The sequence below is a fragment of the Ascaphus truei genome, chromosome 3, assembly GCF_040206685.1.
Source record: "Ascaphus truei isolate aAscTru1 chromosome 3, aAscTru1.hap1, whole genome shotgun sequence".
Taxonomy (NCBI): domain Eukaryota; kingdom Metazoa; phylum Chordata; class Amphibia; order Anura; family Ascaphidae; genus Ascaphus; species Ascaphus truei.
Genome location: NC_134485.1, coordinates 66111159 through 66124090, shown reverse-complemented (window position 1 = coordinate 66124090; position 12932 = coordinate 66111159). Strand labels below are relative to the sequence as shown.

Below are 12932 nucleotides of genomic sequence, written 5' to 3'. Positions count from 1 at the left end.
TTCCCATGGGGGAAAGGTGAAGCGGTGCACAGCAGCAAAAAAGGGGGATGGAGGCTGGATCACATGAAAAAAGTTTGATTCCACCATAACAGCACAATTTAAAAGACATCATCCTCAGGGCACGGTAGCGCAGGGGTGTTTTTTGGCTGCGCCCCCCCCCCCTGTGTGAGGGTCCCAGCGCTCGTGCCCCCCCCCCCCCCGCTCTCCAGTGACCCTGAGTCATATGACACAGAGGGTCACGTCATGTGACCCCGCAACGTCATTTGATGTGCGTTACTATGACGACGTGTCACGTCACATGACCCCATGGCGTCTTTTGCTGCCGCGTTGTCATGGCGGCGTGACCAGAATCTGGCTGAATCCCGCGGTAAGTTGAGGTTGCAGAGGCCTCGCGTGGTCCCCCGGCATTTCATTTAAATGTCTCGGGGAAGAGCAACTGCAACCTCTGCAACCACCGCGCCCCCCCAGACAAATCCTGCGCCCCCCAGTTTGCGCACCCCTGCGGTAGAGGATACTCTAACATGTTTTGCGCTGTCGGCACTTTGTCAAAGAGGATATCTCTGATTCAGCACAGTCGGTTCAATCATTGGTTACGTCGAGGACTGCACCCCTTGTACTGAAGCAGGGATATCATGTAAACCTGACCTGTTGGTGGCCCATGAAGACTGAAGTTGCCCTCCCCTGATTTAGGCGGTAGGTAGAAAGTAGTGTAGATAGTGCTGCTCTAATTGTGTTCGCTGCATAACACTTATTTAAAATGCAGTTCAGGCCCCTTTGGCAGCACAAGGGTTAAGGAAAAGTGCACACGAACGCAGTATTCTGATTGGAGGATTCCTCAATACGGGCCCTTCACACAACACTGAGCCTTAAGTGCCTGATTATATATAGAACACACAGACACGTGTCTGCTCCGGAGTCGCTGGATCTCGCACTGTGATGCAGCAGTTTGTTCTAATTATACCCCCGTCATTAGAAACGAGAGGGGACAGGGAAGCGGCTGATCGGATGCTAAAAGCAGAGGCAGCCATGTGACGAGGGCCAGGGGATTCCAAAGAGCTTCTATCCCAGCCATCAGCACACTCTGATCTGTGATTTGTTTTGTTTGTGCGCCAGGAAGAGCGGCGTCTCTTGTTCTGTTGATGTGACCGGCTGTGGGATGCGAGCCAGTGGAATAGAACACGTGTGAAGCTTAAACACACCCATCTCTTTCACAGCAGTTATCTCTGCAGCAAACACCTCTGTGACGTGAGACGAGCAGGGTGGGGAAAGCATTAATACTGTACATCAACAAGAAGTCACGCAAGTGATTGAAAAGTCGGCCCATCCCATGCACTCTGCAACGCCGCTGCTAATTGTACTTTACTGATATACAGCAGTGTTAATGATTTCAGCACTGTACATGGTAGAATCCTGTATAGAAGATCTGTGATAAAGGGACTTGCCTAAAGTCAAAAGGACCTGGCATTGAAGTTTGTTACTTCAGTCCTGTGTTTTGCACATGAAGCTACTCCTTTCCAACTTAGGGCTGGGACCCGCTGCGCCCGATGGCGCGTGCGGCCACGTTAGCGCAACTCACTATTGCTGTTTAGCCTCACGATCTGGTCCCAGTCCCTCCTCACTGCCAACTGACTACGTACTGTGACGTGTCAGCCAGCAGGGGATACAAGAGAATTGTGTTCCCGTGCGGTGACACGTCACATGGTACGCGAGTCAGCCAATGGGGAGGAGGGGAGGGAAGGAGCTAGATGGGAGGCGCCTTGGGCGGGGAGCAGGGAAGGAGCTGCAGGTTAAAGTGTGTGTATGTGTGTGTGTATGTGTGTGTGTTTGTGTGTGTGTGTGTGTGTGTATGTATGTATGTGTGTGGGGGGGTGGACGGCACCACGATCAGATCCCGCCCCCCTCCCTCCACTCCCGCCTCCCGCTCCGGCTCCCTACAGACCGCATATCGCGGTCTGTGTCTGTCAGCGCCCCGCCTGTCTGCAGTGCGGGCGCGCTGACTGAGGGAGCGGGGCCTTAGCCTTATACTTGTACTTATGCTACAGTAGCTATTCTACCACCACTTGCACACACAGAGCAGGCATCTTATTGTATTTATGGTATAGTTCAGTGCTCCATCGGTTTACCACCTTAGTATCTGGAGGCTGCAGGGTATGATGTGGGCACATGATGCAAGCAAATAGCAATAATTAAGCATGTCTCTCTAACTCCTTACTAAGCCCCATCTATCCATTTTCTTACACTTTATCACAAAGAATAGTGTGTCATGGGACACTGCTCCATTTGTTTGTTCTTTTTTGCTTTATATGTAAGAAGCCTGGTAGTCGGGTTTCTTTAATCTTGGACAGCTGCTGAAGCAGGGTGTTTTACGCCATTTTAGACCTGGCAGATGATTTTCCTCAGCGAAAAGAAAAAAAATTGAGCAAAACAGTAACATCATTTTGATCCCGTTAGAAAATATGCACCAGGTAAGCAGCAAGATACTGGCCACGGCTTAGATGTTGAGTAGGGTGGATGTTTTCCATCATTATTGAGTGGAAGTGGAGGCAAAAGTCTGACCGGGTGGATTGGGCCGACCGGCCTCCACTGGGCCTGGAACACCAGTCCTGGCTGTCCCCTATATCTTGGCAGCCTTGCAAGCAAGTCCTCTTATTTATACTCTCCAGGATATAACCTGGCGCACACAGAGAAAAAACTTAGAGCAAAGTACTTTGTTAGCTTGGCCCCATTTTTGTGTGATCCATCACCCCCCATCTCCTGTTCATTTTCCCATTGTTTACCCTACTGCTTACATTGGTAAAGTTGGGGTACAGATACATTTGGGCACCCAACAAGCTCTGGGAGGCCAATGATTTCAGTCTGGCTAAAATCCTTGCTTTTCAATTAGTCTCTTTTTTTATTTTTTTTATTTTAAGTTTACATTGAAGAGCATAAAGACTGTCTATAACAGTACAGACTAAAACATTCATAAGGTGCAGTCTTCTGTCTGCACTTGAAATTGGGGATGGGGATGAGAGTAAAGAATAGGACATCTATAGAGCAAGACACTTCCGGCTTCCAACAATGCAAGGTGTGCGAAGACTCAGTGCCTGTACGTTGCAGGTTTGTACATCTTGTTGTTAGCACAGTCACTGCGCCTCACTTGAAAAGGTATCCTGGCAATGTTTGTCAATATTGCACCTTGAAGTTGTGGGTAGGTTTTCTGCCTCCCCCCCCCCCCTCTGCCTTATCTCCCTAATCTTTTTATCACTTTAAGTTTCTCATTAGACATGCACAGAGTGTCCGAGTTGTAGAGCAAAGTGAATGGAAATGTTCAGATTGTGAATGCAAACATATTGCCATGTACAGTACTGTACCAGTGACACAGCACTGCCAGATTGATACCATCTTACTCTGTAACCTCTCTATGTTTTCAATGTAATTTTGCTGTTCTGTTACACCATGTTTCACTAACACACCCGTGTAGGTGTATTTTAATGAACATTTGAGTTCAAGTGCAATTCACACTCTTTAAAAATAACAAACAAACACTAATCTCTGATTTTCTTAACTCATTGGCTATTGTGGCTACCCAAAAGTACCAGTGAGGTCACAGTGTTATTCAATGTCTGGGTGCCAGCAACTTTGTGCAGCTGTCAAAAGACAAGTCTTTCTTTTCATAGAGATAACCACACTAGGACTCAGGGTTGTCTCCTTATCAAAATTGTTTTATTAAAAAAAAACAAAAAAAAACTTGGGTACGGGGAATCGCACTTTTTTTAACATTTATTTTTACTTTGCGGTTTGTTACAATTGTCAATACATAGACGATGGACAAATAAAAGCATTGTGATTGTGGGCATTGGAGTAGAAACATTATGTCAAATGGCCAGTTTTCAGAGGTGATATTTTCTAATAAACGGATTATAATGAATCGTACGGGTAAGCATCAAGTGAGACCAATTCCACTCCTGCCAGAAGATTCATGTACTGTGTCTGTTGTGCAAATAGAGATAAAATTAACCTAATTTAATTGAGAAAGGTCCCACTTGGGGACCGAAACGTCGGTTTATGTGTCTTTTTCAATACAAAAACTTGTGATCTAACTTACCAGAGTGCTGTCTCCTGATCTCGTGCTTCAAACGGTATTGTATGGTTTATTATTGCTTTATGGGACAAGCACCCAATTTTTCTACTTGCAAGTGGAGTGCCGGCTGCTTCTGTGGATTCTATATATATATATATATATATATATATATATATATATATATATAAAACGATAAATACGACAAATTTAACCTACAGTGGGGTCAGTCCAAAGCTAAAACTAACATACATAGTCAAGTAGAGGGATTTAAAACTGTATTACATCTCGTTCTACTATTACTCCAAGTAACACCTCTCCTAAGTGCTCCAAAACCACTCTCCAAATCACAAATTAATGCAAGTGGAGCAAAACTGATGCTAATCTTGATAAGTTGATGATAAAAGTAACACTGTCAAAATAGTGCGTTTTTGGAGCAATGTTGCTAATTTTCTCCAATTGCGATGCTTGATACGTATCCCCCAATAAGATAAAGATAAGAAAATGATTATTATTCCTACAAGAACTCCGGTTTACCAAGGGAATTAAAATGACGTGGAGCTGGGGCTGGTTTTGTGTATCCTACTTGCTACTGCTATTCTTCTTGACACATCCTGCCTTTTGCATTTCTTTCAGGTTTGGCAAATCCCAGATTATACGCCAGTACGGTCAATAACTGAGCCCATTGTGACGCTGGAGGGTCACTCTAAGAGGGTGGGGATCATCACATGGCATCCATCTGCTCGCAACATATTACTCAGTGCAGGTAATGAACTCCAGCAGGTTTTCTACGGAGAGGTGACTGTCACAAGGGTGTGAAATGGCCCAGCAGTTACTGCATCGGACTGTGATACCGGAAGCAAGAATACAAGTCTGCTGTATGTGATAGTGGCAACTACAGTACTGTACCTCTTTTTTGCTAACGGAGCACCTCACACTATAGTGCAATTGGGGCACAATAAATAGTAAGAGTTTTAATAACCCCACATACGTTACAGAACAAGAGATGTATAAAGTATTCAAGGTTCATGTACAGCCTCCTGTGAGGAACATCCCATCTGTATATGCCACTTTGACATCTCAACAGTTATGTTCGTAGGACTTGCTGGCCACTTGCTTCATGTTGATCAAACACTTCATTGTTAAGCCCTCTATTTATTATTTGTTTGATGTAAAAACATTTTTTGTGGGTACTCTTAAATTGTGATCATCTAAAAGTAACTCAGCCCTTACCAGTGTAGCTAAGATATTACTGCTTTATAATAGGAGTTACTAACAATCATCTCAGTTATGAAATCTTTAAATGATACAGAAGGTGTTACATGGCTGGGTGCTTTTCACTTTTAATTGCAACTATAATCTATGTAAGAAAGGTTGTACATCTGAAAATGTTTACATTTTATGTTGCTAATTCAAATGTCCCTTTAACCCTTACCCTGACTGAAGGAATTCTTCTGCCTTCCATTTATTTTGTGTGTGCCTTTCTTTCTGTCCCTTCTGTCAGGTGGTGATAATGCAATCATTATCTGGAATGTGGGGACTGGCGAGGCTCTTATTAACTTAGACGACATTCACAGTGACCTCATTTACAGTGTCTGCTGGAACTACAACGGAAGCCTGATCACCACCACCTGCAAGGACAAGAAAGTCCGGGTCATTGAGCCTCGGAAGCGCGAAATAGTGGCTGTAAGTGGCTATCCATCCCACCCCTCTTCATCTCTACTTTCCTCCTTTTCACATTCACCCTTTTCTTTCTTTCATCTCTCCTTTTTGGAATTGATTGAAAGTGCTCTTCTCAGTCACAGTGCTCAACAGCTTTGGGCTGCACCATGAGAAAGTAATTGCACTTTCCACCTGTAATGTGAAGCTCACCGCTTTTTTGCCTTTAACTTTTAATCTGCTCCATTTAGGACTATGGCCCATGTGTACTTAGCAGTGCTATTCCATCGAAAAACCTCCCAGCCCCAGAAGACACCTTTTATGGCCCTTTCAAGTGAATAAGCCATGATGTGTCTTCTGGTGCAGGACAGACGGTGTCCCGTGGAATTGAACTACTTAATAAATATGACTTTATATCACCGAACTGCTGCTTGGAAAGTCTGCCCTTTTTTTAAAAGGACTTTTTCGGGAACTAAGCAGAATGAGAATGTTGCTTTCTGTTTAATGCTAGTATATAAAAAAAATACTAGTGCTGCCCATGTAACTTGTATCATTTCCATATCATTGTTAGATCTCCAGAACAATGCAGCCGTGTGAGAAATAATACAAAAAAGATGTATTTCATTTGTGCAACGTTTCCAGTTGCTATTCATTTTCTCTCGTGCAGCACACGGCCCTTGACCATCTATCTCTCCTATGCCTTTCTTCCCATCCTCTCTTATCTATTTCTCCATCTCCATCTTTTCCCATACAGGTTTCACATTGGGACATATTAACTATTCGGTGCTAGTCCATAAGACTCCTTAAGGCCCATTGACTTCAGATGTATGGTGTCTTATGAGCTAGAACCACGTAGTATGTGCCTTTTCCTCTTGCTTCATTTCCATTCCTCTCCCCTCCTTTTACTCAGTCCGTTTTATAGCCTGACCTGCATGCTTTGCTGTCTTTTCCCGTATCAACGTATAAGATGCATGCCATGCATGTATTTCTAGCTCACACTCCTGCATAGCAGAGAGCAAAGTTTTCTATTTGTTTGTTAGTCAAAATCCCTAGGTCTCTGTTATAGCCCATAGGGAAAAGCAAGGTTTGGTTTCTCAGTAGCTTGCACTATATTGCTCAATAGAAAGCCAATAAAACTCTTCCAGCAGCAGAGAACAATGTCCGTGCTTCAACCCAATGGCTGGGGTTCATTAGAGGCTGTTCAATCGGTAGTAATGTTTGGCATTGGGAAAACATTTTATAGCACAATATTTTTTGGAGATCAATACGCTAACAATTTTATATATACATGATAGTTTTGCATTACTGGCCTAATTTGCATTGGGGATGTCGCGTACGTCACACCTGTGTATGTTAAAGGGGTTAATACATCCAGTTGTCCTGTTGACTCACTTACCTCCCCGCAGGGCCCTCAAAATTAGCACTGTCTCCCCAAAAACAGTCACACTACGTTGCCACCACTAACAATAATTTAAGGTCTTACCTTAGGAGTCCTTCGTCTTCCGTTTACTAGAAAATATATATAATTAACACGAAACCCAAAAGGTGTCTGAAAATGTGGTTAATATCTTCAAAAAGGTACTAGGTACAATTTAGAGCCCAAACGCAGTACTTTTTTCAATTTTAGATTTAATATACAAGAAGTGGTACAGTGCTTGTTTTACAGGAAAAAGTACGTTATAAAGACATCAATATACAGACAGTTCATAAAATGACAGTGTAATTACCACCTATCAGACTCCTCAAGAGGTCATGAGTTTAAAATATGAGAAGTTGCGTGTTATGGACTTAACACTCCTCTATTGAGTTCACTTCTGATATACAAAAACATGGTTTTTATGCCAAAACGTTGCCTCTCACCAGGACTAGCCAACCTTTTGAGGGCGTCTCTTTGAAGTGGCAATCCAAGCTTTTTTTTTTTTTTAATACAGAATTGAAGCAGGGGGTCCTGCTTCCGGTGATCACCTCCTGCCTTCCGGTGATCACCTGCTTCCGGTGATCACCTGCTTCCGGTGACACTTAACTCTGTAGTTGGTGACAGTATCCACTCCAGGGTTCACTAGGTGTCTGCTTTACAAAGCTCCCGGGCCCTGGGGCCAATAGGAAGCCGTGTTATCAGGTGCGGCTTCCTATTGGCCCATGTCACAAGGAAGCTGAAAACTGCATGAGATACCGGCTCCCCCTTCGGAGGCAATTACCTCTGGAAGCAGGGAGTCCCCGGAGCTGAAAGGACTGGGGTTGAGCTCTGGAGAACCCCTGCTTCATTTTATTTATAACCCTGCCTGGCTCAGATTATGAAATACCCCCAATAGATGAGATCCCTGTATTTCTCTATCTCATGAAACGCTTCAGTGCGGAAGATGTCTTTATTGCTGGGCGCTTTCAGCTTTTTGCAAGGGATGTCCTAGCAAGATATGCAGTGCATCACAGCTGGAATGGGATCCAGTTATATTTACTGACCACTTGTTTTGAATCCCAAAATGGTCGGAGCATCCCACTGGCATTTAAGGGGTTAACACTTTCCGTGACGGCTGGTCCTGCTACACAGTAGAATACAGGCTGCACTCACAGGTGACAGGGTTCCAGATGCAAACTCTTGCTCCCGGTCGTCGTTAAGTAGAACAGACGTGTGATCCTCTCACCCGTGTGACACTAACCTGCGGTGTGTGTTTGTGTTTTATCACTTGCCGTGCTCGATTTTAACCTGCTAACCAAACAAACTAGGAGAAAAGCGGGGCACACGAAGGGGCCCGTCCAATCAAATCCATCTTCATGTCCGACGGCAAAATCTTCACCACCGGCTTCAGCAGGACGAGCGAGCGGCAGCTGGCACTATGGGATCCGGTATGAGAAGGTGTTCTGCATGTTTATTTACTTTAACTATCCCTCTTATACTTGTGTTGGCTTCCTGAGGTTTGCGGGGTTCCCAGGCTGACAGTATGAAGCTGTGCTCTTCACCTGGGCTCGGGGAGTTGGAAGGCGCTTAATTACTTTACATGAAAAGTAGGTGATCATTTCTTTTTTTTTTATTGCAGTAATTACGTATATTAAAGGTTTCTTAATATTATTATTTTTTTTTTCTTCAAAAATGATCAAATATTGTACTCTTTAACTGCTGGTTAGGCCAAGAGTGCAAAATGGAGCTAAATAGAGAGATGTCATTTAAATCAATGTGTCGTTAACCAATCAGAATGCTCCAGTGCTTTAATTCACTCCAACAGGTGCCCCCCGCACTTCTCTCAGACAGGGAACGCCCTGGTTGTCTCAGGCTTTTGTCACAAATGCACTGAACGAGTTCCCCACTCGCCTGTCAAAACAGATTTATGGAACATTCAATTTGTCTGCTATTCACAAGGGAGTTAAAAAAATAAAAGCTGAGATTCCTATTTCTAATAAATTAATAGTGACATCATTGATACCAAAATTATAGGATTTCCATCAGAGAGGCGCAGTTTTGCTTCAAATAAACACAGTGGGTTATCATCTTGTAAAAAAAATCATAAGTTATGTTTGGCACAAACTATTATGAATTCTGTTCACTGAAGCATTCCTTGCCAGGACAGTACATTTTCCTGTGTGCATCTAGGCTGAAACATCATGTTTGATGGATATTACTGTAGACACTTCCCATAGAAAACTATATACTGTTACTTGATTATGTGATCAGGCTTTTGGATGGTAAGCAAACCACCTTAAGATCCCTTTTGATTTATCATCTTAATTATAGAGCATTATAAATTTCACCCAGAATTAAATCAGTTGGCTTAAAAAAGTCAGATATTTGTAGACGGCACTGATCATTTTTCCATAGCATTACAGCCACAAGGACATCTTTACTCAAAGATCGTACAATTAACGGTTTGCTTAGGGCCACAACTAGTTGGTACTGGATCTCAAACAGGGTTTTCTCAGTGGTGCCACTACCTCCAGGATTAACAGTTCCGACTATGGCACATACTGTAATGCCAGCCAGTCCAGCAGTTAAAGGGTTATTGACAGGCCTTCCAAACTTTCCAGCCAGGGTCACCTTGGTAACCGTAGCTGCAAAGGCTTAGGAGCCAGTAACACACTGTCCTATGCACTCTGCCAGGACAGAGAGCTTTTGTATTCGTAATCATGTTATGACCAATTTCTTTCCCCACCCTCACAGGAGAAATTCTCCCCCCATGAGGGGATGAGACCTATGAGAGCCATCTTTACCAGAGATGGAAATGTCTTTACTACCGGCTTTTCACGGATGAGTCAGAGAGAGCTAGGCTTGTGGGACCCGGTAATGGCAGACATGCTAAGCCTAGGGAATTTGTGTATTATTGTCACAGTCTCCATAGCACAAGACCAAGATTGTACTTCCGACCAGTCAACCGCTCTCTTACCAATGATATGGAAGATAGGTTGGGGAGTTGCCACCTGCAAAAATCTTTGACTTAGATGTATGTTTATCCGGGGTAATTTCAATTCGGGAATTCTAGTAAGCAATATAGCTGGTCATCCGATATAAAAGCAGATATACTGATCAACTGATATGAAAGAGCTAGACCGTGTATAGTAGAACATCAAGCACTATTTATATAAACCTAGGATATTGGTGTGAAAAAGTGGGAAATGTAATTGTTACCTATCGAACAATATTAATGTGAAACATTAGCAACAATGAGAAAAGTGTAGGGTTTAAGTAATAGACTTTGGAGAATGAAAACTTTGAATCCCGGACATCAGATGTTAAACTCTTGGACATTAGAAAGTAAACTAGGGCTTTGCATACTAACTATAGAACAATCTGAAAAATAAAACAGGTGATGTGAAAATGACAATGGAAACTGGACAGAAGCGGAAAACTGTGCTAAGGATCGGTACAACTCCTATCATTATTATAGAGAACCTCCAGGACGAGTCGAGGTATCTTTTAATCGACCGACATGAGAGTTCGTCATAGCTGAAATGATAGTGTACTGAGATTTAGAAACCTCACGTTCTTTGTACTGTTAATGTCAGGTTTCTTAAAGCTCTGTACACTGTAATTTATTTTGTGAAGAGCTCCCTTGTTGGTCTTTTTAAAAAGGTATAATTGCTCATGACAAATCCCAGTTCTCTACGTCTTATGCAACAGCTTGAACCTTCTTTTAAGGGTCATGATGCCACAACTGAATTTGTGGACGACTTTTGTCCTCCATCCCGACTGATGTAACAGAAGCCTTGCAGTCAAGATGTTTGTCCTGAAATGGACCAGAATGTATTCCAAATCTGCATTAGGCATATAACCCAACACCAAATGTGACTGTCAATACTGGAATTAATTTCACCTTGAACTCTAAACATGGATTAACATTTCCTTTCCTGCAATCCACATTAGAGTGGGGCCCATTTTTACAAAGCGGTGCTATGTTATAAGACACCTTGCAGCCCATTGGCTTGAATAGGCTGTAAGGTGTCTTCCGGCAGCAGAAGGTGTCTAATGGCGAAGACTGCTTGGTAAATGTATTCTATAACATCTGTGCTGATGGAGCGTTTGGAAATACCTAAACTCTCGTACCTTGTGCTGTGGTAATACTATGACAACAATAGTACGATTCCTGGCTCTGCAATGCAGTGTTTCGGCATGAGGTGTGCAGAGAGAAGAGGTCTGCGAGGTGGGGTTGTCTATAGCAGTGCATGATGGGGAGTGATGGTTTTGAACTAAACAAACTGACCCTAGCTACGAAATATGAAGACATGTTGAGGTAGCCTCACACTAATTAGTCCGCAAAGGAGAGAAGGCGGTACTGGCAACAGGGAGGAAAACAAAATATCTTCATGGGGTGTAGTTGAAGCCTACCAAACTTTTTCTAGCACAGTTGCACCATCCTGAACCATCAGGGCTGGTGCAAAAGTATTCGGCACCTTAGACGAATCTTTAAAAAATAAAATAATAATTAAAAAAAAACGTTATTATAGCCTCATCCTCTCTCTCACCCCCTCCTCATCCTCTCTCACCCCCCCTATGCTCTCTCACCCTCCTCCTCCTCTCTTTCACCCCCTCCTCGTCCTCTCTCACCCCCCCTATCCTCTCTCACCCTCCTCCTCTCTTTCACCCCCTCCTCGCCCTCTCTCACCCCTCCTCCTCCTCCTCCCTCGCCCCCTCCTCTCGTCCACCCCCCTCTCATCCCCCTCACACGCCTCCTCTCGACCCCCTCCTCTCTCACCCCATCCCACTCCTTTCTCATCCCCCTCACACTCCTTCTCTCTCACTCCTCTCACCCTCCCACTCCTCTCTCACCCCACCTCCCACTCCTGCTCTCTCCCCCCCCCCCCCACCTACCGCTCCTCCTCTCTAACCCCCTCCCACTCCTCTTCTCTCACCCTCCCCCCTCCTCCTCCCCCCCCCTTTACCTCCCCCCCCCCCCTTTACCTCCCACTCCTCCTCTCTCACCCATTTTACGGGTTTCCTTTATTCACAATGAGCTTTGGTCAGAGACCTTAAAATTTCCAGGTGGACCACTTCTGTAAAATCTCACTGCATCTATCAGTGATTCAACTGTACAAAAATTGGGATGCAGTGACTCAGGCTGGTCCTTGTAAGTACACCTAATAAGGTAATAGCCAGTCCTTGCCATATTCTTTTATACACAAAGTGCAAAATACATGATATCTTTTAAAACAAAAAGCTTCGACGTGTGGAGATATTTCCAACTCCTTAACATTACAAAGGAAGCTTCATTAGTACCTGATTAAGTTGAAGAACTGTGACCATAGGGAGATGTGGGATAATTGTGTTATTACTTCATACAGAAATGCAGAGAAATTAAGTCCTCTTTTTCAAAACGCTGCTCCCCCGTACAGCAATGTATATTGCACGGCAAACAATGTGTGCCCTGGGAAGGGAAAAAAGAGTAACTGAAGCTTCCTGTCAGCCAATCGGTAGCAGGAAATGAAAATACATTTTAAAGCATAAGATCAATGTGGGAGATCCCCTGGGTTCCTTACAAAAACATTTTTTGTTAAATATCTTTTTACTGTGGTCACCAGTGTTTGCTTCATTATATCAGATATGTTAAAGGAGCAATCCGCCCTAACTAAAACTAACCTCCATTTTACAGGATTGGAACCAGGGGGTCCTCCAGAACTGAACCGCACTATTTTCAGCTTTAAGGACCCCTTGATTCCCAAGACAATTACTGGCAAAGTTACAGATTTGTAAAGGAGACTTAATTGGCCAGCTAATAAGAATCCACAAATG

At 43.7% G+C, this 12932-nt stretch overlaps 1 protein-coding gene and 1 long non-coding RNA gene across 6 annotated transcripts in view; both read left to right on the top strand.

Annotated features, from left to right (window-relative positions):
- LOC142491535 (uncharacterized) overlaps window positions 1–12932 on the top strand; it is a 258875-nt gene that overhangs the window by 224155 nt on the left and 21788 nt on the right. The gene's annotated exons all lie outside the window — the stretch shown is intronic.
- CORO6 (coronin 6) overlaps window positions 1–12932 on the top strand; it is a 69618-nt gene that overhangs the window by 34898 nt on the left and 21788 nt on the right. For 2 of the 5 annotated variants that reach the window (XM_075594241.1, XM_075594242.1), the window contains exons 4-7: window positions 4697–4826; window positions 5565–5746; window positions 8444–8563; window positions 9870–9989. In XM_075594241.1, coding sequence (XP_075450356.1) covers window positions 4697–4826; window positions 5565–5746; window positions 8444–8563; window positions 9870–9989 — 552 coding nt within the window. The remainder of the gene's footprint in view (window positions 1–4696; window positions 4827–5564; window positions 5747–8443; window positions 8564–9869; window positions 9990–12932) is intronic. The other 3 variants (XM_075594244.1, XM_075594243.1, XM_075594245.1) reach the window with 3 other exon arrangements.